The sequence below is a fragment of the Dromaius novaehollandiae genome, chromosome 21 (assembly GCF_036370855.1).
Source record: "Dromaius novaehollandiae isolate bDroNov1 chromosome 21, bDroNov1.hap1, whole genome shotgun sequence".
Taxonomy (NCBI): domain Eukaryota; kingdom Metazoa; phylum Chordata; class Aves; order Casuariiformes; family Dromaiidae; genus Dromaius; species Dromaius novaehollandiae.
The window spans coordinates 9453798-9481158 of record NC_088118.1 but is presented as its reverse complement, the minus strand read 5'-3'; the positions used below and the strand labels follow the sequence as shown (position 1 = coordinate 9481158).

The 27361-nt window shown below is 50.1% G+C and overlaps 1 protein-coding gene across 1 annotated transcript; it reads left to right on the top strand.

Annotated features, from left to right (window-relative positions):
- Positions 1-12301: 12301 nt before the first annotated feature.
- On the top strand, positions 12302-26157 carry LOC135330439 (olfactory receptor 14C36-like; the record flags this gene model as incomplete). Its single annotated transcript, XM_064524085.1, has 2 exons — positions 12302-12943; positions 26086-26157. Coding segments are annotated over 2 exons (714 nt in total), but the record flags the coding sequence as incomplete, so codon positions are not given.
- Between the last annotated feature and the right edge of the window lie 1204 nt (positions 26158-27361).

Here is a 27361-nt window from a genome sequence, read left to right as displayed (position 1 = left end):
CACAGGCAGCAGCCATGTGACCAGCACTGCCCTTTCAGCCACAGAGGCAGAAGTGACTTCAAAACCACAAACAGCAGCCATTTGCCTAGCACTGGCCTATCAGGCACTGAGGAAGAAGTGACCTCACAACCACAAACAATAGCCATGGGCCTAGCACTGGCCTATCAGGCACTGAGGAAGAAGTGACCTCACAACCACAAACAATAGCCATGGGCCTAGCACTGGCCTATCAGGCACTGAGGCACAAGTGACCTCACAACTGCAAACACCAGCCATGTGACCAGCACTTACCTATCAGGGGCTCAGAGAGAAGTGACCTCACGACCAGAAACACAAGCCATAGGCCTAGCATTGGCCTATCGGGAACTGAGGCAGAAGTGACCTCACAAAGAGCAATAATATGTCTCCTTGTTGCCTGTCATTTACAGATGCACAGTGGCCTAACAATGGGTATCACAGGAATTTTGCTTGGTGCTTGGCTATCCCGTTCTGAGGAAGTAGGGACTTCACAGTCTTCATCAAAGCCACGTGCCATCTGCTGGCCTATCAGATAGTAAGGCAATAGTGACCTCGCAAGCAAAAACCGCAGCCATGTGTCTACCAGTGGCCTCTCAAATACTGAAACAAAAGCGACCTCACAGTCTGCATTGAAGCCCTGTGCTTGCTGCTGGCCTATTGGGCACTGAGGCAGAAGTGACCTCACAAGCACAAAAGCAGCAACGTGCTTGATGCTGTCTAATGAGGTACTGAAGCAAAAGTCACCTCACAAGTATAAAAAGGAGCAACGTGGCTGCTGGTGGTGTAGCAGATCCTGAGGCTGAATGACTTCACCAACACAAACATCAGCAATATGCATCGAGCTGCAGTCAGGTACTGAGGTTGAAGTGACCTCACAGGCAGCCATGAAGCCATAGAGCTGCTCCTGGCCTGTTAGCGACTGAGGCACAATTGACCTAAACAAGCACAAAGAGCAGCATTGTGCCTGCTCATCACCAATCAAATACTGATGCACAGCTGACCACAAAAGCACAGCAACAGCAATGGGCCTGCTCCCCATTTGTGAGGCACTGAGACACAAGGGACCTCACGATCATCACCAAAGCTATGTGCGTGCTGTTGGCCCACCAGGTTCAGAGGCACAACTAACCTCACAAGCACAAAAGGCATCGACGTGCCTGCTGCTGGCCTAGCTGGTACCGAGTCACAAGCAACCAGAAAAGTGCAAACCTTCACAGAGAAGCTCACCTGGGCCACTCGCATGGCCCTTGAGTATGCTGTTATCACTCCATACAGAACAGTCTTCTGCAAACGGCTTTCATCTCCTGGCAGATCATCTCCAGGTCATGGGACATCTCCACTCTGTCACCCTGGACACAAATCACAAAAGGCAACAATTGGTCTTGCTTTTCCTTTATTATCAGCAAGTCCGAGCTGTGAGCCTTTGCACTGGAGCACCTACACAATGACAGCAGGAGGCCACTGCCATTTCTAGGGCCTCGGTACAGAGACCAGCCGAGGGAGCAGCTACACTGGAAAGGGTCCCTGACACTGTCACATCAACTCAGCACTGCACCAGGCATCAACCTGACATCAGACCTCAGCTGTGGCAGCTAGTCTACAAACACACTGTCTCTGCCCCACAGAGCTGGCTCTTCTGCTGGATACAACCAAGTGCCAACAAGCAGAGATGGATGCAGGACCCTTGCCACTTGCACAGTCCCCAGGCACTGCTCTGCTCCCTGCCTTCCCTTGGCTTCTCAACTCACACACACATGGAAGCTCCTGCGGTAACACCAGAATGTGGCCAAGGCACTCCAGGCTCACAAGGCAGGTGCAAAATGATTAGCACAAGACCAGGGACAGAGCAGTTTGCTTGGGTGATGCTGCTCTTTTCAGAGGGAAGAAGCCTGCTTTCTTTGGGTAGAGCAGGCTGCTGCTTTCCACCCCCATCCCCTCAGGATCCTCCAGCTAGGGATGGGGGGAATGGGGATTTTGTTCAGTAATATAAAAGTTACAGATACAGTGCAGAAACATGCAAGAGTCCTGAGGGCCTCCTGAGCCCAAAGTAACCTTGGTTCCTTTCCTTTAGTTCCTTGGACAAGGAGCCCCCGTGAAGGGAAAAAGGGTGCAGAGGCTTTGAAAGGAGGCCCAAGCAAGGAGACAGCCCCACACTGGAGGTCTGCTGAAATGCCAGCTGTCCTGGCTGCACAGGCTCTGCAGCAGCAGTCCAGGCTCCACAGCCGCATTCACAGAGCACTGAGGGCTGGGTGCCACGGGCAACCTGGCCCTGGGCACAGCTTTCCCCATTGCAGAAACAGAAGCCCAAGAGCTGTGAGACTTCCTCAGTTCAAGCTACGGAGGCTTTGGGGCACTCAGGCAAAGGCACTCAAGAGATGCTGGCAATTAATTATAAGGGTCTTGGACTCGTCCTGTATGGCACCACAACCTTCTGGGGAAAGGAGGGACACAATGGCATTTGCTGAGCGGGCCGGCAGTACCAGCATTTGTAGGACGCAGAATTAGTGGCACAGCAGAGGTAGCAGGAGGTGAACCAACACCCCAAGTCACCCATGGAAGCCACACACACTTTTGGAAGTCTTCACATCCATACATAACCTCATTTCATTCACTTGCAGCTGCTTTCACAGAAGGCTCATGATGTTGGCAGAGATGTTGACAGGTACAGGGACACACGCTGGCATCCTGCCTCCATCCTCAGGGGTGCCAGGACTGCACTGGGAACCTACATGAGTGGAGCAACCTAGAAAGAAAGAAAAATATCAGAGTGTTACTGTCAGTTCTGCTGGCCTTGCAGAGTCACAACAGTCGGGGCAAATGTCTCCCCTCTATGCTGGGCTGTATTTGTGAGAACACAGCCAGCATGCCACTGAGATGTCCTGCCCCTCTTTTTGGCACAGGGGAGACCATGTCTGTATACCGGCTCCCATTTGGGCTCTCCAGTTCTAGAAAGGCACTAAGACACAGTAGGCAATCCAGCACAGGGTAACCAAGACGGTCCAGCCTGGAGCATGAGCATGGGACACACAAGGAGAGGCTGGGAGAGCTGGGTTTGTTCAGCCTAGACAAGAAAAGGCCAAGGGGCATCTTCATGCTGTGCACAGCTACCTTATGGAAGGCACAGAGAAGATGGAGCTGGATTTTCTTGGAGGTGCACACTAAAGGGCATGAGAGGCAACAGGGACAAATTGGACAATGGGAAATTCTTCTTAGATGTAAGAACAAACCTTTTCCTCCATGAGGGTGGCCAAACTGTGGCACAGGGATCCAGAGAGCTTCTCAGATCTCCATCCTTGGAGATAATCAAAACTTCACTGGAAAAGACCCCAAGATACCTCCTCTGCCTTGATCAGGGTGTTGGATCCCTACCTCCAGATGCCTCTCCCATTGCAGGCTCAAGGAATCTGCTGTTCTGAGACTCCTGCCAAAGGGACCAGTGGCTTTGGAGATGTCGCCTCCACCACTGACCGAGGATAGGTGTCTCAGAGCCACCCATCATCCTGAGAGGCCTGACTTTTTGTGAGGTGGTATCTGCCCTGTCTGCAAGTGTCTGGGGAAGCACAATGTGGAGAAATGCCTCTGACTGCTTTGATTAACTACCCATCTCTCTGGTGGATCGGAATGGATTAGGGCCTGAGATGAGAAGATGCAATGAGGGTCCAGCTTCAACAGAAAGCCTTCAAGGAGTGAGCAGAGAACTTTCTCCAGCAGAGTCAGTAAAATCCCAAAGACTCAGGGAAGCATCAAGACTGTCAGAAACTGCAGGCCTGAACCTCAGCTGACAGAAACCACCATACTGCGAGCATCCCTGTCTCGCACCAGGATGCTCCAAGGAGGGCACACGGTCACCAAGAGTCCTCACCCAGGTCTCCCAGAAGGACTCTGTGATGGCAGGCTGGGCTCTGGGAGCAGAGCGCTGCCCTCTCCAGCCACTTCCTCCCATGCTGAGCACAAAACACTGGGGCCACCACCAACATTCCACACCCAGGTCTCTCAGGACACCGTGATGGCAGGTTGGAGAGGGCTGATCAGGCAGCTCTTGCCTCTCGCTTGTGCCTCAACTTCTCTGAAAGCCTCTCTCGGAGCCACTCAGAAATGCCCTTTTCAGAACAAAAGAGACCACTGGGAAGAGCCCCTCGTGAGGACACCAGCAGCCTGCTCAGACTTTACCCAGCAGCTCCCAAACGCAGCTCTGAGCAGCACCTGGGGGCTGCGGTGGCAGCAGCAGCTCAGGGAAACCCTTGAAAATGGGTCTCAGGCCCAGGGCAGGGGCAAAGCTTCCTGCCCCCAAAGCCCCCCAGCCGCCTCGGACCAGCTGCTCTGGGACAGGCTGGCATGTCTGGCTCACAGGGCAGCTCCCCTGGGGCCAGGACACTTTGTCCCGTGCTCATGGCCCCCCCAGCCCCTGCTGCAGCTCCTGGAGGAAAGCAGCCCCGGGGCAGCACCGCTGCCCCCACCCCAGCGGGAGGGCAGCCACCGCCATCGGGACGCGCCCACAGCCCCGCCAGCCCCACTCACACCCGCTCTCTCTCCTGCTCCCTCTGCCCTGCTTGGCTCCCGCTCCTCTCTCACTTCTCTTTCTCTCCTTTTCCCTTCCCTCTCTCTCCTGCTCGCTCCCTCTCCCTCTTCTCTCTCTTCTCTCCTGCACATCAGCCCCCGCCACTTCCTCCCCCCACCCCTTGTGAGGACCCCACATGCTGGGCTCTAATTGGCTGGCAGAGCCATCAGTCTAACCAGCCCCACACTCCTCCCCTTGCCAGCCAATAGGAGGGCCGCCCTCGGGACATTGCCATGGCAACTGGAACCCCCCCCCTCCTTTGGGGATGTTGGTCCAGCAGTCCTCCATCTCGGTGGTTGCCCCCTTGTCCTTGACTCGCCCCTCCAGCCAGGGAGGAAGGACACTCTTCCCATCTCATCACCCAAAACTCCTCTCCAACATGTCCCTGCTCCTCTGCCTGTCAGTGAGAGGCCCCAGCACAGCTCTCCTCTCCTCTCCTTGCCACAGAGTGGCTCCAAAGGGCAGCAGTGGGGAGCATGTGGGCACTGCCCAGCAGCGGTTGGGCCTTGCAGGGAAGTGAGGGCACTGCTGTGGCACCAGGGAGACCTCCCTGTGACCTCAGCTCGTGTCATCTGGGGGCTCAGTAGGTCACTGCCATGGAGATGGCACAGCCAGGACAAGAGCAGAGAGATTTCCCCTCACATCCTGGAAAGCAGTCACCTCCCTTCACCTCAGTTATGTTCCAGAGCTTGCTGATAAGTCCTTCAGGAATATCTCCAGATGGTGCCAAAGGCTGTGAAATATCTGCAGTGGGTCACTGGAGAGGTCACTTCAGCATCCTGGCACCAACAGACCTGTGTGGGAAGCTGGGGCTTCAGGGCTGGTTTAAGGTTTGGCATTTTTCAAAGGTGGGATCAAAGTCATGTGAGATGAAACAGCACAAAGCATGGCTGTGGGCTGAGCTGCTTTGGTAAGCTTCAAAACTGGTTTCTTCTGTGTGTTACTCTTTTTGGAGAAGTAGCATGTAGGACAATATGGGACAGGTCAGAGGCTTCCTCTTTTAGGCACCAAAGCAGGGTCTTCTTTTAAGAAAAAAGTCCTCAGCAAGGTTTCTCGGTCTGTGGTGCTTAAGATAGGTATGATATGCCAGAAAAGAGCAAACGTGCCCTTAACACAGATCATCTGGAGGGCTTTATATAGGACCCTGCTCTGTGCCAGGATCCAAAGCCATGAGCCAAGTGAGGTAGCGTATCTGGGGAAATTTTCCCATTTCTCATGAAATTTGCCCAGCTTTCCTTCTGGCTGAGCCTGTGCGAATCCATATTTTGGTGCTTGGGCTATTCAGTGTCGCCTTGAAGCAATGCTTCTTGCCTGGGTACAGTCCCTGGCACCCTGGACCCCTCTGGACCCTGGCTCTCTTGGGAGCTGTGCAGCCCTGGCTCCCTCGATCTCCCCTTTTTTTGACCCTGGATTTCTCAGGACATGCCCATACACTGCAGTGCTGCTCTCCGGGCTCTGGTGTGGAGCCTATAAGGCAATATAATGTCTCAGAACCTGCATTTGGGCTCATTCAGAAGTTTGTGAGGTGACCAGCTCCCACCTCTGCAGCTGCTGAAGCTTGAGAACGTCCCTACAACCAGCCTTCCTGCTCTTCCTAGTCTCTGCACAGTCCGGGGGTGACTCTTGCAGAAGGGAGACTCCGTCCCCCTTGAATACTGTCAGAGATGTGGCTTTCCAAGTCACTGCAAAAGGACGGGCTCGTTCACTTCTTTGGGTTGCTTATTCAGCCTGTGGCACCCCCTCTGTGACTCTGTGAGCCCAGCCATGCACCCTGAGGTCTCTGCCCTTTCTCTGCCCTGTCTCCTGGGTGTCTACGCAGAGTCATCTCTATGCACCAGGGCCATGGGAAGTGTTGCTTGAGAGAGCTCACTTGAAGCTGTGACAAGTTGTGGAGCTGAAAGCCTGATGGAGGTTAGTCTGGGACGTGGCCATGCCCTCATGCCCCCTCCTGCTCCTGGCCTGAGGTTCCAGGAAGGTGTCCGGAGAGAGCAGTAGGTTTGGTGTGGGTGGGATGGGTTTCCCTTGACATGCCTGCGTCCTGCCTGGGTTGCTCTTGAGTGCCAAGGAAAAACCCTCTTCTCTAGGGGCTTGCATAGAGTGTTTTCCAGACTTTTGTAGAGAAACACAGCCCAGTCTGGGATCCCCAAGAGCAGCACAGCCCCTGGCACAGCCCAGGACCCCCAGCAGCCATGTGGCTTTCTCTTCTGTTTCTGCATGTCCTGATTAAATTGACAATTTCTAACATTCCCTTTAGAGCACACTCTCTGGGCATTGTAACATTGTGACACCGCCCATTCATTCAAATGAAGAAAGCTGAACCTAGCTGCTGAGTTGCACTTCAGGGAGTTTAAAGGTTGCTCCGTCTTTCAGTAGTCTGCCCCTTTAGGCAAGTCTCCTGAATTCTGTTTCTCTCTAGCATGTCCTATCTATCCAAAAGATTTCTACTCAGGTTATCCCTTGTGGAAAGCGGACCACACTGGATGCAGCTTGGACTTCGCATACAGTTGAGGAGTGCAATTCTTTTTTATGAACCTATATCGTGCTTTATTTTTTGTTTGTTTGCAATTAAAAGAAAAATCTTCTGTGTCTATTTGCAGCTAGTTCTCTAAGGCAAGCAGGTAGGAACTGGGGCATGTGAGCTGCAACATTCAGTTGTAAGACTTCAGTGGAATAAGGGTAGCTTTTAACCAGAATGATGCAAGTCCCAGGTGACTGATGAGAGCAATGGCAGGGTTGGGGAGATGAGGAAGAAGGTCGTCCATAGAGCATCTGATCTCCGGGACACTGCTTTTTCTACCTGTCTCCTGGTAGCCTCAGTGGCAGAGACAACAGCGACAGCCAAGGGAGTAAAGACCTCATTTCTGTCCAGTCCTTCAGCCTTGCCAGCACTCCAGCTAGCTCCACCACAGACTGTCCTACTCTGTCCCACACCTGCTCCCTGCAGACTGTAGACATCCAACATGTTTCCCCAACTTGCTCTCGCTTGGGGATCTCCCTCAGTCCTCCCTGGCTGTTCCTTGAAACATAGAACCATGGGCTGATCACAGGCTTCCTCTGGGTGACCTATTGCACCACAGAACTATCCTTCAAATGACATTTCTTCATCCTAATGTCCAGTCTGAATTTCCCTCAGCTGTGGCCCCAGGGCTGAGCACAGGCTTGTCACAGTCATACCTGCTCCCAAGAGCCAAGGACACCATGTATGCAAAGGCCCAGCTTCAGAGCAGAGACCTGCTGGCGTAGATAGTAGATGGCAGTGCAATGATGATATGAGGTGCCCACTAGGAGAGCAAACCCTGCAGTAGCCAAGGCCAGAGAGAAACAGAGCTGGGCCATGCAGCCATGGCAGGAGAGGTGTTTAGTGCCCCAGATGATTCTGCAGCACCTAGGGGTCCTATGACGAAGGTGACCGGATGTCCAGGAAGGACAAGGTGCCACTGAGAAGGTCCCTGGGCCTGAAGAGCCTGCGATCCAGCCATGCTGTGGCTGCACCATTAGCACAGTCCCTGTCCATATCATTGGGGATGAGAAAAGGCTTAGGGAGAGGAGAACTAGTGGGGTTTGAAAGTGCAGGCACACGTGTGGAGACCTTCGTGTATGTCTCCCATTTTTGCAGCATCCTGGGAACACAGTGGTTCTGCTGGACACCCCATGCATCTGATATGGCCCTGCAGGTCTATCATCATTGCATTAAATCAAGTGTCGGCACTGAATTACATGAGCTGTTTGTAACATCAGGGTCTACATATATCTCAGCTTCACAGTGAGTGGAGCTCTTGCAGTAGTAGGCAGCTAGTGTCATTTCAGAGGGCCAAGAAGATTCTCCACCTGGGCCCCAGCTGATGCTCTAGAAGGATGTGGGTCTCCTAGTTGCTCCATCAGAGCTAGCAGACACTTGCATTTGTCTTGGACCACCTCTGTCTCTTCCAATGTCATCAGGTGTTTCTGTGTGAACAACTGACTCCCACCCTCCTTCTACATTGATTCCAGTGGGAGCTTAGTCAAAGAGCTTGCATGCAGACACTCATTTTGTGTACCCCAAGTCTTGGACAAGGAGAATCCCACCTCCTGTGAGTTTGTGGAGTGCATGGGAGGGATCTGAATCCCACTCCAGCTCAGGGGCTTCTCAGTGGGCATAGATGATATTGATTAACTCCTCTGAATCAGTCCCTGAAGCACAAGTCAATGAACTTGGTTCTTGTCCCTGTCTAGGGATCCTGTCTTCTTCTGAGATGGCAGATGGGATGGGATTTCTACCTCCCTTAGATAGCCATCCTCCAATGAGACAAACTGCAATGCTGGAATCAATCTCTCTCCACTGTTTAGAGAGGGACCACCAGTTACCATTTTAGTCTACTTCAGTGGACATTCCCCTTGGGTGACCCTGCTGTCTTTCAGGAACTGTCAGTCCTGGCACCCCGGGATCATCTTGAGGGTGCACAGAGCACAGAGAAAGTCACATCTTCAGCTGGGCCTCTGCTCCTGAGCTGGGCCTGGCTCCTGGGACTGCAGGAGCCCATGGCAACCTGGCAGGCACTGCAGAGAGACAGCTCTGTCCAGGTGTAGCTCCTCTTAAAGGAGTAGCAAGACGGGCAGTCAGGGCACTGCCTGCAGGTGCCAGGATGAGATGAGTGACTCAGAAGTTAAAGACAGTTGGGAACAGGAGGACAGCAAAGAGCTCACTGTGAGCAGAAATCTTCACTGCCCTTGACACAGTAAGTCTCTGGCTGCAGGCACTGCTGCTGTGGTTCCTGGCAGTTTCTTCTGAAGCTGGCACCTTCCACAGCTGATAAGGTCTGTCAGGGTGGCTCTCACAGCTTCTCCTGTTTGGAGCAGTTGCTGCTTTAGAGTGAGATTCCCACACCGTCAGATTGACAGGGCATCATGACTATATTCTCCAGGGGATGGTGCAGGGGTGTGAAGCCAGGGAGTGCACCCAGATCTGCCCAAAGCTGCATTTCAGAGCAGTGTCCCTGTGCCCCAGGGTGCTCTGTGCCCGGGGGAGTGACTCTGCTGCCTGCGAGGGTCAGCACTCAGCCTGCCCAGGGAGCTCCCTACGGTGCTGCAGGGAGAAGCCGTGGGTGAAAGGAGCCACCCCCATCAGGGGAGGTTCATTCTCCTGTTGAGAGGGTGGCTGCATGGCTCAGGGCTGCTCTCAGCTCCAGCTCACCCCCAGCACATTTTCTGAAGGGGACTTTTCAAGAGGAAGGTATATGCTGGTCATACCTGCACAGGGCAGAGCTTTCCTTCCTCAGTCTGTGCTTAATCTCCCCATCTTTTGATAGGGCTGGAATGGAAACAGAGTTGTTCAGTTCAGACAAGTAACTGCAACTCCTCAACTGTTTCACTGAGAGATCAAAAGGTCTGCAAGGAACCTCAGCAAATCCCCTAAGCCACCCCTCTGCCTCCACGCAGCACCACCATAATCTTTATTAGCCTCCTCAGAGTTGGTCTTAGCTGCTCCTTAGCACCTGCAAACCTGAAGATATCTGCCCCTGTGACAGTGCCAGGCAGCAGCGGTATGATGCATGAAAGAGAGGAAACTTCTCACAGGAAAGGCTGTGGGAGGGTGAATGTGGGCAATTCCCTGACAGTTTCTGCAATGCAGATGCCTTCCCCTGAGCCAGCCCCTGTGTCTCCTCTGCCACCTAGCAGAGCCTCTGCCCTCAAGGCCACAGCATCCAGGGCATGAGCCACCTCCTTTGCAGTCCAGCCGCCAGGAGAGCAGAGGTGCGTCTCTCCTGTATGTGCCCATTTTACCACTGCCTGACAGAGTGGCTGAGAGCAAAACCTCCTCTGCCGGGGGATGTTCACAGCTGAATAAGATGCAGGCTTTCCTGCATGCCCTGGATCTGGAGGTGTTTGCATGGGAGTGAGGGGTCCAAGGCCCCTTCTAGCCTGTGGGTCTTTGGGCTATGCAGTCTGTAGGTCTGGGGAATGCGCCAAGTCTCCCTAAGGAGGCATCCTCTTTTGGGCAATGCACTAACCCAAACACTTTTGTCACTCAGGATTCTCTAGGAATGGAAAAACCCAAGGATTTCTATCCCTTCATAGATGTGTCCCATGTGTGGTGAGTAAGCCCCTCTGCTACAGCCCTTCTTCTGGAGAATGGGTTGTGAAGAGGTTGCACACCTCTTCCCCATTATGAGTAGGTTTAATCGGAGAGAGGATGTGGACACAGAGCTTGCCTGTACGCCCTGCCCTGCAACTCCTATTGTGGCTGCAGATGTGGTGCAGGTGGTAAACTGATGTGAGGATAGGATCTATCTTAGTGGAATGGGTCCTGTAATCCCTGCCTTCACGTGCCTATTTTCCTCCCTTGTGCTGAAAAGGAGCTGGGGGTGATTGATTTGGATACAGACACCTCTGTTCAGCAGGGTGAAAGAGGAGGAGATGAATTCCTCCCAGGGTTCTTCTCTTTCGGAGGCTGATGGGCTAGATGCTAATGTCATCTGTCCCTGCAGGACTTGGAGAGTGTTCCCATGGGGTCACTGTATGAAATCCCCTCATTCAACTAAGGGCATCCATTCCCAGAAAGTGCCCCTCCCACCCCGCCCCCAAATACATGTTGCTGTTTCCTCTCTCCATGTACCCAGTGTGGCAGAGCAGATGGTGAGGGCTAAGGAACTGAAGTTACAGATGAGTTTCAAATATGAAAAGTCAGTTTTGTTCTGGAGTCATGCTTGTGGTTTGGCTGGGTATCAGGGCCATGCTTGTGTGCACACCCAGAGCACTTTGGTCATTAGCTCCTTGCCTGGCCCGAGAATTTCCTTGACAGTCATCTGCACAGATGAGAGGATAGGTTGTCATGAGACAACGGACCACCCTGAAACTAGGTGATTGACTGGACCTAGGCAATTAAGTATTTGACTGAGAGTTATGGCAGCCCTGCAGGTGGGAATTGTTGAAGGTTCTAGAAATTCCCCCGTGGCAAATCCTGCTGTGTCTAGTCCATTTTGTATGCCAAAATGTGTTGATAAACATCCTGGGTGGAGTGTCCCAAAGTGTCCTTGCTGCAAAAGTGATCAGCTCATGCGTAGCTAAGACATTTGTAAATAGTCCATACAAAGTGTTCCTGCAATAATGGTCAGATACTGTGCGGTTAAGGTGTATCAATAGCAATGAATTATGCATGTGCTGGGTGGTCACATGGGTCCCCAGCCAACTGGATTAGAACTGAGCCAAACAGGGGTTCAGGAGTCTCACCTAATCCAGCTGATAGCACTGCAAGGACACTTTGTCACTGCACAATGACTGACCATCCGGTTTTGATTCTGAGTGTCTGTGTAACAAGCAGGGCTGTCTCCTCTGGAGCCCATGGACAGCGGACCCTGTTCCCTATGGTAGACTCTGAAAGCACAGACCAGAGCAGAAGTAGAGGAGGCAATGGAAGGTCCTGCTGGCAAGGAGAAAGGACATGTGGGGAGTTGCTGTGAGAAATGCTGCGGGTTTTGTTCCAAGTCAGTCCTAACTTGTCAATATCTTTTCCTCCCTGGACAGTCCTCCAAAGCCCAGAGGCAGCAAATGTCCAACAGCAGCTTCCTCAATGAGTTCCTTCTCCTGAGGTTTGCGGACACACAGGAGCTGCAGCTCTTGCACTTCTTGCTCTTCCTGGGCATCTACCTGGCTGCCCTCCTGAGCAATGGCCTCATCATCATAGCCATAGCCTGTGACCACCGCCTCCACACCCCCATGTACTTCTTGCTTCTCAACCTCTCCATCCTCGACCTTGGCTCCATCTCTGTCACTGTCCCCAAATCCATGGCCAATTCCCTCTGGAACACCAGGGCCATTTCCTACGCAGGATGTGCTGCCCAAGTCTTTTGGTTTCTCTTCTTACTTTCAGCAGAATATTTGCTTCTTACCATCATGGCGTATGACTGCTACATTGCCATCTGCAGACCCCTGCACTATGGGACCCTCCTGGGCAGCAGAGCTTGTGTCAAAATGGCAGCAGCTGTCTGGGTCAGTGGTTTTCTCTATTCTGCCCTGCACACTGGGAACACATTTTCAATACCACTCTGCCAAGGCAATGCCCTGGAGCAGTTCTTCTGTGAAGTTCCCCAGATCCTCAAGCTCTCCTGTTCAGATGCCTACCTCAGGGAAGCTGGCCTTCTTGTGGCTAGTGTTTGTTTAGTCTTCGGGTGTTTTGTTTTCATTGTGGTGTCCTATGTGCAGATCTTCACAGTCGTGCTGAGGATCCCTTCTGAGCAGGGCCAGCACAAAGCCTTTTCCATGTGCCTCCCGCACCTGGCCGTGGTCTCTCTGTTTGTCAGCACTGACATGTTTGTCTACCTGAAGCCCCCCTCCATCTCCTCCCCAGCTGTGGATCTGATGGTGGCTGTTCTGTACTCGGTGGTGCCTCCAGCAGTGAACCCCCTCATCTACAGCATGAGGAACAAGGAGCTCAAGGAGGCACTGAAGAAACTGATTCAACTGGTACCAGATCAGCAGCTGTAAGCTGCGCATCCCTCTTTGTAAGTGACTTGAATTTATCTCAGACAACTCTTGTGCTTTGACCATTCTCCCTGTGATAATCATGCTTGTACAGAATTATTTGAATTCATCCCACTTCTCCAGAGGCACAAACCCTGTCTGCCTAAGCCAGAGGCCTTCTGTAAATGTGTCTATCACTGTGTCAGGGCTGGCCTGGTTCTAATAAAAGGCTGTTTACTCAGTGCTGTGCTTGAAAGCTGGTTTCTTCTTCCAAAGCTGGAGACAAGAATTCACCCAAGGGCTTTCACCCTGAAAAGGACTGTTGCTTTCTGGAGGGTTTCCATGGGCTCAAGGCAATGAGCTCATGGGGTGATATGTTAGGGAATGAGGGCTGCATTCAGCTCTCACTTGTGGGTGCCCAGTGCTCCTGGAGATGCTGAATCCTCAAAGAGTATCTGCCTGGGACTGTCTGCCCTATGATAGGGCTGGTGACAGTTGTCCACAGTGGGGACCCTGCAGGCAGAGGGAAGGGAGCCTGGAGAGGGGTTCATGTCACCTTCATTGAAAAACCCTGGGCTGGATCTCGGGACACACCTGGATACAGCCTGAGCCATTTGAAATGTCCTGTGATTGCTCAGAGCATCATCCACACCCACAGACCCCTTGGTAGGGGGTTGTCAGGTGCAATGATGTCTGATCATCCGGGTCTGCTTCTCACCTCGACCACCACAGCCAGTGCAGAGTCACCCCATTGGCCCTGGGGCACCACAGCCCACTCACTCTGCAGAGCAGCACCACCCGCTTGGGGTGCTGTGGGGAGCATAGGGGAGGCTCCAGGAATGGCCAGGCAGGCCAGCACTGATGCACTCCCTGGGGTCAGGACACACAGCGGTGGGTTTCTGGGGCAGAGCCAGGTCTCGTGGAGGGGAAGCAAGACATGCCGGACACAGAAGAGTGGAGGCCATTTGCAGCCCTGGCTGCACACCCCAGGTTTATGGGTGAGTCTTGCTGTGCAGCCAGCTTGTTCCTGCTGGGCTCAGTGCTGCTATCAAGGGGAAGAGCCAGGCCTAGGCAGCCTCTCCTCTGGCCCAGACCCCAGCAGGCCCTGGGGACAGCTGTGTGCTAACCTCTGTGTGGGACATGGCCAGGGCTGGGCAAGGTGCAGAAACTGTGGAGGCTGCCAAAGCAGGAGGGCTTTGGGGGACGGGACACCGAAGGCTGTCACAGGGACTGTGCCAGGGGGACGTTTCCCTGGCCTTGAATGCACCCTGCCCTGTACGGTGCCTGCACAGCAGGGTCACTGGGGCATGGTGAGGGCAGTGGGGCTGCACAGGTGCAGGGATGGGGTGCAGATGTGAGCCGCGATGCTCCTCACCACTCCACTGCAAAAGAGAAACTCCCAGAGGAGCTCTCCCAGGCCTGGCCCACCAGCTCTTGTTCTTGTTCCAGCTGTGCTGGAGGACCACGAGGTCCCTCAGGCAAAGCTGTGCTCCTTGGGGAGCTGCCCTGTGCACCACAACAGGCAGAGTACGCTCCTTGTACATCCCCATCCTGCTGGGAGGGTGGCATGGGCACCAGGGAAATGGTCTCTTTCTGCCTGGGCTCAGTGCGGGAGTTTGGCCTGTGAAGTGAATGTGACAGCTACTGCTGCTGAAACACCAGCCATGACCTCTCACTGCAGCCCCCACTGGCCCCTGCCCCTGCCGACCTGCCCCTGCCAACCTGCCACCACCCCCGTGCTGCCTCGTCCTTTGTCCCTCTTCCGACACTGCAGGGACCAGTGATGCTGGTCCACAGCTGCTGCCCAGCCCCTGACCCTCCCCTCCTGCCTGCCAAACATTACATCCATCTTCAAGGATGTAATCCATCCATCCATCCATCCATCTTCAGGAAAGAGGATCTGGGGAGTGATGGGCTGGTCAGCGTTGCCTCTGGGAAGCAAGTCTTCCTGGAGCTAGTTCCAGCCACATGAAGGGACTGGGAACAGCCAGCACGAAGTCATCTAAGACAAACTGTGCCCGACCAATCTGACTGCCTTCTGTGACAGAATGACTGGCTGTGTGGACAAGGGGAGGGCAATGCATGCACTCCTTGAATGTAGGGAGGCCTTGGACATGGTCTTTCATAACTTCTTTGTAGCCAAACTGGGGAGATGTGGGATGGAGAAGTAAGCGATGGAGGGTGTGGGAAATGAGCTGCAGGCCACCTGGCTCAAAGGGTGGAGAACAGTGGTACAAAGCTGAAGGGTCTTGAAAGACTTGGGGATTTGGCCGACAGAAACTTCATGACATTGTACAAGGAGAAATGGCAGGTGCTGTATCAGGGGGCAGAACAGCTTGTGCATCAGGGCAGGCTGGGACTTGAGCGGCAGAGGAGTGACCCTGAGGAGAAGAACCTGGACATTGCAAGGGATGCCATATGAGCCAGTGGTGCATGCTCACCATAAATCAGGCCAGCTGCGTACAGGGCTGCATTAAGAAGTAAGCGGCCACCCAGACAAGGTGAATTATTATCCCCCTTGTCTCAGTACTGGTGCAGCCACATCTAGAATACTATGTCCCAGTGTGGGCTGCCCTGTGCTGGAGGAATGGGGAGGAACTGGAGAGGGTCCAGAGGAGGTCTGCCAAGATACGGTTGGGGTCTAAAGGACAAGGCTTTTATGGAGAGGCTGAAGGACCTGGGCTTCTTTAGCCTGGTGAAGGCGAGCCTGAGGGCAGTAGAGTAGGAGCCTGTGACTGCTTGAAGGGTGGTTTCAGAGATGGTGGAGCTTTTCTTGGTAGTGGGAAACAGCATGAGAAGGGGAAACAGCCACAAACTGCAGCTTGTGGGGTTCAGCTGTGACATCAGGAAAAGCAAATGTCACTTGAAGGGTGGTGCTGTGGTGCCACAGGTCACCCAGAGGGAGCCTGTCATCAGCCGCTGGCTATGTGTTTCAAGGAAAAGCAAGTGAGGACAGAGAGACAGCAGTAGAGGTGGAGACATTCTGGGGTTAAAGCAAGGTGGTGAAGCAGGTTGGGTATCTCCTGTCTGCAGGGTAACAGGCAAAGGCATGGGACAGTGTAGGACAGCCTGTGGTGGAGGCAGCTCAGGGCACTGCCAGGACTAAAAGCACCCAACAGAGCTGAGGTCTTTGTCCTTTTCTCTGTGGCTGGTGCCTCTGCCACCAAGGCCCCTGAGAAGACACCATCTCCTTAAAACATGGTGACCTTGCCGCTTCCTCGTTCCCAGGGACCCCAGGAGATGCTGTATCATTGTCCTGCACTTGGCATTGCACACCTCAGCCCTCACGCTGCCCTCCAGAAAGAGCCCTGAGCAACAGCTGAGGGAAAGGATCACCCTTCCCTGGGGCTGGGTGTCAGTGCCTGGCTGTTCTGCTTGATAAAACACATCAAGGTTGACTTGGCATCAGGGCCACCTGCACACTTCCTTTGCCTGCTACCATCAGTGCCTCCAATTTTCTGCTCTAATCAGCCCCCGGGAGCCTTCTTTGGTAATGGCCCTCAGTGGGACCCATTAATGCTCCAAGAAACTTGGGGATTTTCATCTGACTTTAACTTCTTGAGAGGTTTGTTCAGCTTCCTCTCAACATGTGAAGTGCATGGGCTATGACCCAAATGCACCAGAGGGATCATTAAAATGCATATAGCCCCTAAGGAGCCATGTCTCTTTCCATAATTTTCCATAATCATCCATAATTTTCTTCAGTTCTTCAGTTCTTGTGTGGATAATTGGAGACATTTCAGGAGCACGTTTACAAGAACAAGGTTTCAGTGAGCACCTGCAAGAGAAAGATGTCTGCTTTTCAAGCTTTCTTTATTCTTCACATTGCAGAATCAGTGATCTCCACATGCTCCAACTGATATTGATCCAGAGTGTCTGCTAATGAGGTCTGGGGACATGTAGGAAAAGCAGTAGTTTTGCTAGGAGACATGTATGGACAACCTTCTGCTTCACCTCCCCAACCCTGCCATTTCTCTCTTCAGCCACTGAGGACTTGCATCACTCTTGTTAACATCTAACCTTTTTCCACTCCAGTCTGTAGCTGAATGTTGCAGCTCATATGTCCCAATTCCCACCTGCTTGCCTTAGAGAACTAGATGCAGACACAGCAGGATTTCTCTTAACTGCAAGAAAAAAATATATATAGTTTAATTAAAAAAAATAAAATGCACTCCTCTACTGTATGTTAAGTCCAAGCTGCCTCCAACGAGCTCCGCTTCCCACAAGACATAACCTTCCTTGAACTATTTTAGGCAGGAGAAATAGAGCTAGATAGAAACACAGCTAAGGAGTTGGCTAAAGAGACAATTAGACTCCTGAAAGACGAGGCAAGCTTTAGACTCCCTGAAGCTCGGAGCAGAGCTAGAGAGCTGAGAAGCATCTGAACAGATAAAGGGAAGGAGGAAGGCTGGAGAACTATGGAAAGTGTGTATGTCCAGATAGTCTGATGCAAAGGGGACTTTAGAAATGATCAGTTTAATCGGGACATGGGGGAATATGTGAAAGATTCCTGAGATGTCAGCCACAGCATAACAGACAGAGCAGTGGTAACACAAATTGAGAGGGACAGATCTATATCCAGAGAATAATACCCTTCCTCAAAATTTGCACTCTTTCATCATGGGAAAACATTGGCATTAGGATTAGTCAATCATTTTAGAAGATGCTAGTGTGCTCATATTTTTTTAAACCTTGAAAGCTCTTCTTACCTTTTCCGGCAGAGCTCTGTTGTCTAACCACAAGCATCCAGGGAAACTTGGAATGGCCCCGGTGCATCTGAGGTACCTGCCTGGACCTGGCACCTCTCACAGGGGACCTGCGGGAGACCAGAGCCCCTCGGAGCTGCAGAGGGAGGCTGGGCAGAGGGGACCAGGGCACCTGCAGTGGCAACAGACATCCATGACCCTGTGACTGCATCCCACCCCACTTCTGAAAACCACTTTCCTTCTGAAAACAAAAAAAACAAAGAAAAAACACAAAATCCCCATAGAAGACCACTGTATTAAAAAAAAAAAAAAAAAAAAAAAAAAAAAAACACAAAGCTAAGAAGGACCATAAGAACACAAAGACAATTAAAACCTGGAAACTGTAACCAAACATTCCTTCGCTTTGGGTCATTTTCTTAATTTCTTCCTCATTTCATTTTTTATTGACTTTTTCTAGACATTTTTGTTATAATCAGGCCTGCACCATTAAAACAGATATTTCTGTGTCTCACACAGAGTCCACTGCACCAAAACCACCTCCTGCCCAGGGCTGTCCAGGCCACTCCTCACTCTTTGCATGGAGCGAGTCACACTCTGAGGTGCTGGGCTCTCTCGACTGATAGAGGCAAGCAGGGTGACCAGCTTCAGGGAAATGCTGTATCTTTGGATGGCCACATCTGCACAAACCTCAACAGAGCTGTGTTAGAGTCATGTCTGAAAGGAGTCCCTAATCGTCTAGCCACACTCCCGTTTCTTTCCCTGCGTGGTAAACGAAGTGCTACTCCATTTGAGGTGACAACAGGGATGAGGCTGATCTCCCCCAATGCCAGGCCATTTTAGTGCACATGTCTATGTCTAACACAAGTGTCTGGACTTCCCATTCTAAACAAGGAAGAGAAATAAGTTGTCTCACTGAGAGGTCTTGAGAGACTTCTCCTGGTGACCATTTAATGCTCCAGAAAGGTTCCTGTAGGTCCTGGGTCACATTTCCCAGCTCCACATGGGAACACAGCCACCCCAGGGCATCTCAGGCAGCAATAGCCTCTATATGTGGGCAGATGAATAAAGGCCTGAACACCAACTTCTAGTCATAAGGTAAAACCTATCCAAAAAATAACTCTATGCAAGAGCTGAAAAAAATCCCCATCTCCACAACTTCAATTTTTTTTTTATCAATTGGAATGGATTTTCTATTTCTTTTTTTATTGTACATATTTATTATATACATATATCTATACTTACAGTTATTCATTCCCGATACATTTCCTACCAGCACTCTGCATGGAGAAACTTTGTTCTGAAGAACTACTATATTCAAATAGATGTATTTCCTATGTCTTCCTCTGCCCCTCCGGCCTTTCATCTGCATCTGCAGAGGACGGGGAGAGGCAGGCAAAAGGGACATGGCTGCAGTGTTGATTGTGAGGTCACTTCCACTGTAGCTGCCTGATTGGCCCTCAGGAGACGTGCTGGCCAGCAGGCTTTGTAATGTCACCCAGCACCTCAGAGAGCCCACCCAGCAGCAATGACAGTCCTGGGGAGGGGAGGAGGTGATGCAAGTGAAAGGGCCCTGTCTGGGTGCTGATTGTGAGGGCACCTCTGCTGAGGCCACCCCACCAGCCCATGGCCAGAAGGCAGCCAGGCACGGCTCACAGTCACCCTGCTCAGGACCACCCCCCCCCACAGTGGACCTGCCACCAAGCAGTGCACAGCTCCTCGCCTAGATCTCCTCCAGGCCCAGTGTGCTGCCCCTGTAGCTCAGGCACAGCACAGGCATTATCTGGAAGGTTCAGCTCAGTGGCAGCTCAGTGTGCCCAAGGTTTTGCATCATGTATTATTACCAGCTATGGGGGGTTTTATATAGTGCGATACCAAGAAGGAGTCACACTGCGTGCTCTAATGTACAGTTTGATGATGGGTGGGTGAGTTTAACTGTGCAAGGCCTGCTGGGACAGCCCTGGACGACGCTAGAAAGAATTGAAACTCATTTTTTCCACACCTGAATGCGAAGAGGGGACCTTTGTCCAAATTAGCTTCAGATCCACGCTTGGGATATCATCTCTGAGGGGGTTCACCTCCAAAGAAGAGTCCGGGAGTGAGCTAATAGCCAGGCTGTGCCTGCGCTGATCAGGCTGCCAGAGGCCAAGAGGATGAAGGAGCCAGGTGAGTTCATAGTGCTGCAAGGATGGATTACCCTGGATAAGGGTTGAGACCCTCTGTCAGCTGTAAGAGAAGTTTGTACGAGCAAGAGTGGATGGACCTCCCAGTAGTGGTTGTCCAAAACAAGGGGAGACAAATTCCAGCTGAAGAGCCCATGTGGCATGGCAGCAAGCCAACAGGAGAAAACCCTCCCTGCTGTCCTCTGGATGAACACAGGGCATGGACTTAACAGTCATGGGTGGGATTCAGCTCCCCTGATGGCAAAACGTCCATGTCTGAGCTTCAGGAAAGAAGGACTGGAGAGGATGGCTCCATCTACTTAGAGGTGCAAACCCCACAGGTAGAAAAATCACACCCCAGATACTGAGACACAAGTCACCTCAGAGACTGTTGCTCCTTGCCAGTCACTTGCAGAGACAGAAGTGACCTCAGCATCACCGTTGTGGCCATGTGCCTCAGATTGGCCTCTGAGCTTTGGAGTCTACCAACCCCTCAGAAACCAGTACTCTCATCGTCAACTTCCAACCCTACATTCCTGCTGCTGGCAGGTCAGCTTCTCAGAGGGACATGACCCAGCTATGTGCCAGCTGCTATCCAGTCAGGCACTCTGGCAGAAGTGACCTCACAATCACAATCCAACCCATGTGCCTGCTGCTGGCCTATCAGGCACTCAGGCAGAAGTGACCTCACAGACAGTTTCCGACTCCTGTGCTTGCTCCTGGCCCATCACCTGCAGAGACAGAAGTGACCTCGTAGTCACCTGCAGGGTCATGTGCCTCCTAAGGGCCTACAAGCTTCTGAGACACAATCTTCTCCTAAAATACAGCCATGATACAACAGCTGCTTGCACTGCCACTCAGAGGGACCTCGGCAGGCTGGAGAAATGGACACAAAGGAACCTCATGAAGCTCCACAAAGAGAAATGCACATGAGAAAGAGTAGCCCTATGCACCAGGACACACTGAGTGCTGACTGGCTGGAAAGCAGCTTTGCAGAGAAGGACCTGGGGGTGCTGGTAGACAACATGGAGAAGCATGAGGCAGTAACACGTCCTCATGTCAAAAAAGAGCCAGTGGTTTCCTGGGCTGCACTGCGAAGCGTGTTGCTAGCAGGACGAGGGCTCTGTGCCTGCAGGTTCTGCATCAGCAGGCCCTGTGCCTGCTGTCTAATCAGGTCCTCAGGCACAAGCGACCTCAGCAGCACATCCTCCTGCTGTGAGCCTGCTGCTTGCCTATCACATTCTCCAGGACAAGTGACTTCACAAACAATTACCTTCGGCATGAACCAAAGGCTGACCTGTCAGCTGCTCAGAAAGAAGTTACCTCACAATCATCTGTCAAGCCCAGGTGCTTTCTGCAGGCTGTTCCACTTCTCTGATGGACATGACCCAGCTATTTGCCTACTGCTATCCAGTCGGGTGCTATGGAAGAGGTGACTTCACAATCAACATCCAAGCCACGTGCCTCCTGATGGCCTATCAAGAGCTGATACTGCAATGACTTCACAGTCACCAATCACCTTCACTGCCATGTAGTTGCTACTGGCCTATCAGCTGCTGCATTATAAGTGACTGCATGATGAACATTCAAGCTGTACACTTGCTGCTGGCCTCTAAGCTACACAGATGGAGGTGACCTCACAGGCACATCCACACCCAGGTGCCTGCTGCTGTTATGGAAATTAGGCCTGTCGGCCACCATAAGAGGGCTCGACCCTAGGTTCCTGCAGAAAATTTCAGAGCCAAATCAAAACAAATCAGATAATTTTAATCACGCATGTGCCGTAATTACAGCTCGACCTGGGTGCCTCCGAAGAGGGACCCTAACATAAACAAATTCTGGGTAATTATAGTCTTTTCGACTTCCATTTCCCACCCCTCACACGATAGTTAGACCAATAATAAGTTTTTGGTCTGGGGTCTCCTGCTCCTCATTGGGTCTCATCGTCATTCTGAGGCAAGCTGTTTTTCTCCTTATTTTTGTTTTTTGCAGTCTCTGATGACAGTTGTACCTCTGTTTTTGTTGGGTCTGGCAGTTGTCTCCCAAGGTCTTATTTTTCCCCATTGTTTTGGCATCTTCCCTCTCGGACTCGGAGACACAGGTGTGCAGACTGTGTGTGGCTCCCTTATTTTCCCAGCCTGAATGAGCTCTGAGGCACTATTTTTGATTAAACTAGGTAAAAATTCGTTACTTTTCCCACGCTTGGCCTAAGGCTTCAGCAAATCTAGCCACTCATGCTGAGCAAGATTTATATAAGTTGTGCTAGGCAGCTATTTCTAGACAGTTTCAATTCACTATTCTTTAAGTTTCCCCCCTTTGTTTTTATGAAGCATCCCTGCTAATATTTTAAACAGAGTTCTCGAAGTCTTTCGAGGCGTAATATCACTTTCCATAATCTTATGTAGAATATGATTGTAAGCAATAGGCATAACACAGTTAAACTTAACACAACCACTACTGGGTGCAATACATGATTATAAATCGCTGTTGCGGTTGGTGACCACCCTAGAAGAGTTTCCCAGCCATGATGTTCTCCGTCCCTTTTTTCCCTTTCTAAGATATGATGTATCTCTTTTGCATCATGGTGAACAGTGATTAGAGTTTTCTGTCCACTGTTTCAGATGCGTTCTAGCAGTCAATGCAAATCATCATGTTGTAGTAGTTTCCTTACCAGGGTGAGATTCATCCCAATGGGGGTAGGTAGTAAATTTTGAATTAATGTATAATTCGATTGTAACAATTGATAAGACGCGAGAGGAGCTGAATAATTGAAATCACATCCCATGATTTTGGTAAAGTTACAAATACAGATATTTGAATGATTACTCATATCTACTACAATGCCATCTACAACTATAAGACTACAAAAGGTTCTCATACATATGCACCCTCTCCCAATATATACCAGTATAGTTTCAGCTGTTTCATCAGGGTGTATTTCCAAATGACAAACATTTGCTCAGGGTCAAGACAAATGTCTTGGGCTTTGATAGTATTACTTTCACAAATAAACCCTTGCTGTTCCCATACAATACATGCGCTAACGTCCACAGTTTGCCATTTATTTCCATTTCGTTGGGCCCATACTCTAGGTTCCAATGGATAGAGTATAGCTCCATTGTGATTTAATCCTAACGCAATGATTGGATATATTGTATATGTTGAAGCATTACGTATTGTTAAAACAAAGGCTGTGGCCTTAGTGTTGATAGGATCATAAGTAAAATTGACCAGATACCACCAGGATTGGAATTCCTTTTCAAATTTGGTCGCATTATCCCAAATTACCTTTCGAATTTCAGTGTGTAAGGTGCCTTCTTCCCCTTCCCTTATAATCGCTGCTACCATAGATTGCATCCACAGTTGAGCTTGGATGCAACTGAGGGCCAGGGAAATATTAATTTGGGCTTCCCCAAGTGCCTCCACTATCAAGTGGTGATCTTTTTCATTCATTTTTTCCCACTGAGGTAATATCTCGGATGAAAGCCATTGGTTAGTTCCCAGTGCTAATAGAGAAGACCTCAACGGATGTTTTAATCTGTATAAGTCACTTGTTGTTGTGCTCAGTTTATTTACGAGGACTTCAGCATCTATACTGTTTAGGACTCCCAATCCTGTTCCTATGATACCGGTCACATCTCTCCTTGTTCGTTTTGGAGAGGTGAGGGTTTGTCTATGTAACCACGCCGTCCATCCCACATAGGACGTACCTAAGAATGGTGAACAGGTCGGTTTGATTGTAGAGATATTAATTTGCATTAATAGCTCTACTCGTTTGAGAGACCATGATGGATTAAATAATACTCATTGTTGGCCTGTATTTCTGGCCACATACGGTCCAGTTTCAAAGATTTGTGGGGATAAGGTTTTCTTATTCTTCATGGTAACCGAGCTATCTATATTGGTGAAAAAAATTGTAGTTGGGGTAGGTATTGTTGTCCTGAGCTCAATAATGCCTATTTTAAATTTAATTAATAGTCCCACATCATGGTGAGCCCACAGGCAAACTATAAAAACAGGTTGTTCTAAGGTAAAATTGTACCAGCAATCCAGTCTTTCAGTGGCACAAATTTTACTTTCTTTTTCATTTGATTTGATTTTAGTGAGAGAGATTTGAGTTGCCTTCTCATGAGTAGACCCATTGATCACTCCACATCCTATCTTTATTTCCTTTCCTGTCCTTCCCAGGAGTTGGGGAAGTTGATTAGTATTATCCCAGCTCCAGTCATTTTCTGAGTATACTTCAGTTCCATGCATGACCAGGGTTAAGAGGTTTAAGTTTTTAGCAGAATTTAATCCCATACTTCCAGTATATTTAACACAGGCCTGGGACCACGGCCACTCTGAGGTTCTTTGACCACAGGTTAGGGAAAGTAGCATTGCCAGGGTTTGAAACAGCAGCATGAGCACGGCACTTCTGCCTGCCATCCTGCAGGGCGCAGTAAAGGAAAAGAGATTTGTGTTAGTGAGGCGAGTCCCAACAGATTACCCTGGGGAAGTGGTGTATCCCATCGAGCTTTACGTGGTTGTCTTCATTGTTCTGCTGCAACCTCTGCTGTGCTTGCTTCTTGGACTGTCACTCGTTTCACGTGAGAGTGGTGAATCCAATTCTCTTTTCTAGAATTTTAACAGCATAGTAAGAACTTAACAATACAGTATAGGGTCCTTCCCATTTTGGTTCTAATTTTGTTTTTCGTGAGAATACCTTTATCAACACTTTATCTCCAGGCTGTATATCATGTGCCTGAATGTCTGATGGCACCGGCTGAAACCACTGAGCCTGATTTTGCAAAGCATTAAACCGTTCCTGTAAGGCTAGTACATATTGTGTCATTCGTTCATCTCTGTCTAACAGGCTGGTCTTAGCAAGGATATAAGTCCCTGGTATCTCTAAATGTCTCCCCAAAAGCATTTCTGCTGGTGTTAGTCCTAAGGGTTGCCGTGGGGAATTTCAAACATCCCATAGAGCAAAGTTTAATGCCTCTGGCCATTTTAGGCTAGCATGTGTGCATATTCTTGCTATTTTCTCTTTTAATGTTCTATTCATTCTTTCTACTTGTCCTGAAGATTGTGGATGATAAGGGGTATGTAGGTTTCTTTTTATTCCTAATGATTTGTATAACTGATTGATTATGCTTGCTGTAAAATGGGCACCCCTATCTGAATCAATGGCTTCTGGGACCCCATACCTGGGTATGATTTCCTTCAGTAAGGCTTTTACCACTCCCCCTGAGTCGGCCTTTCTTGTTGGGAAAGCTCCTACCAAGCCTGATAACTGATCTGCTATCATTAACAAGTGTTTGTATCCATAGACAGATGACATATCCGCATAATCTATTTGTAGCTCCTGGAAAGGGAAGTAAGCCCATGGTCGCCCCCCTAAATCTGAGCTTGGCTTGTTATTTGAAAACTTCTGGCAGGTCGGGCAGCTATTTGTTATTCTTTTAGCAGCTGCATAAATTCCTGGAGCAGCCCATACTTTCTGTACCTGCTTAGCTATTGCCTCAGCTCCCCCATGAGCTTTAGCATGAAACCACCTAGCTATAGCAATTAAATATTTTTTTGGTAGAATTGGTTTTCCCCCAATTGTCCATATTCCATCATCACTTTGTTTTGCTTCCCACTGCTCCCATTGTTTTTCCTCTTCCACTGAGCAGTCTTTTTCATACATAGTTTTGGGGTCTATTAAGTTTGGCCACTCACTCTGGTCCATCCTTGGAACTGCCCCCATACATTCTCTCAGAGGTTGTTGAGCTGCAGCCTTCGCAGCAGCATTGGCTAAAGCATTTGCTCTGCCAGTTTCTGTAGTGTCTTTAGTATGGGCTGGGCAGTGTATTACCGCAATTACTTTGGGCAGTTGAACTGCTTCCAGCAAATTACGTATTTCTTCTCCATGAGCTAATTTCTTTCCTGATGACGAAAAGAATCCTCATTCTTTCCATAACATCCCTGTTGCATGACATACTCCAAATGCATATTTAGAGTCGGTATAGATGTTTACCCGCAAGCTCTTACCTATTTTTGCTGCTTGGGTCAATGCTATTAATTCTGCTCCTTGAGCACTTACAGACGAAGACAAAGGATTGGCCTCAAGTACCTCAAAGACGTTAGTGACAGCATAGCCGGAGTGGCGCCTTCCATCCAAATAATAAGATGATCCATCTGTAAACAGAACTAAGTCCGGGTTTTCCAAGGGTTCATCTTTCAGGTCCTCCCGGGGCTTGCTCGAGCTGACGACCACCTGCTCACAGGAATGATGTGGCTCTCCATCCTCCGGTAGAGGCAATAGCGTTGCTGGATTTAAGATATTGCGTCTCTTTAAAGTCACATTATCTGCATGCAGTATTATCAGTTCATAGCGGTGAGCTCTCTGTGGGGATAGTGCTTGAGTCGCGTATTGTTTCATTAACAGTTCTACTTCGAGTGGCGCATACACAGTTAATGAGTGACCCAAAATTACAGGTCGTGTTTCTTCAATAAGAGCTGCCATAGCTGCTATTGCTCTGATGCATCCTGGAGTGCCTTTAGCTACCTCATCTAGTTGCATGGAATAATAGGCCACTGGTCTGCGGTAAGGGCCTAGTTTTTGGGTGAGTACCCCACTTGCTACTCCCTGTCATTCATGGACAAATAATTCAAATAGTTTGCTATAATCTGGTAACCCTAGAGCAGGGGCTGAAGCCAATGCTCTTTTCACAGACGTAAAAGCTTTCTCCCTTTCTGGGCCCCAGGCCAAAGGCTCTATCTCCTCCTTTTTTGTTGCCTGTACTAGAGGCTTAGTAAGTTCTGCTAACCCAGGAATCCACGGTTGGCAAAATCCTACAGCTCCTAAAAATCCCCTAAGTTGTTTTTTTGTTACAGGACGAGGCATATCAAGAATTGTCTTTACTCCTTCTGGATCAACTAACCTGTGTCGTCCTTTTAAGATAAAACCCAAATATTTTACCTCTCTTTGACACAGCTGGAGTTTAGACAGAGATGCCCGATGCCCTTTTTCTGCAAGAGCGTTACATAGAGAAACAGTATCTTTTAAACATGTCTCATAATCTTTACTTGCTAATAACAAATCATCCACATATTGTATTAATACAGAATGTCCTGGAAGTTCGATATCTGAGAGGTCATTTTTGAGTATATGCGAGAAAACAGTCGGAGACCCAGTAAATCCCTGTGGCAGCCTCGTCCAAGTTAATTGTTGTCCCTTCTAAGTGAAAACAAAGAGATCTTGGCTATCTTCAGCTATCGGTATACTAAAAAAGGCTGCCGTTAGGTCAATCATAGTAAAATAAGTTGCCCAATGAGGTATTTGTAGTAAAATGGTTGGTGGGTCAGGAACTACTGGACGTGGAGCAACTACATGTTGGTTTATAGCCCTTAAGTCTTGTACAAAGTGATACTCTGGATCACCATCAGAATCTTGCCTGTGCTTTTTAACTGGCAGAATCGGAGTGTTGTACAGGGATTCACAGACTCTAAGGATACGC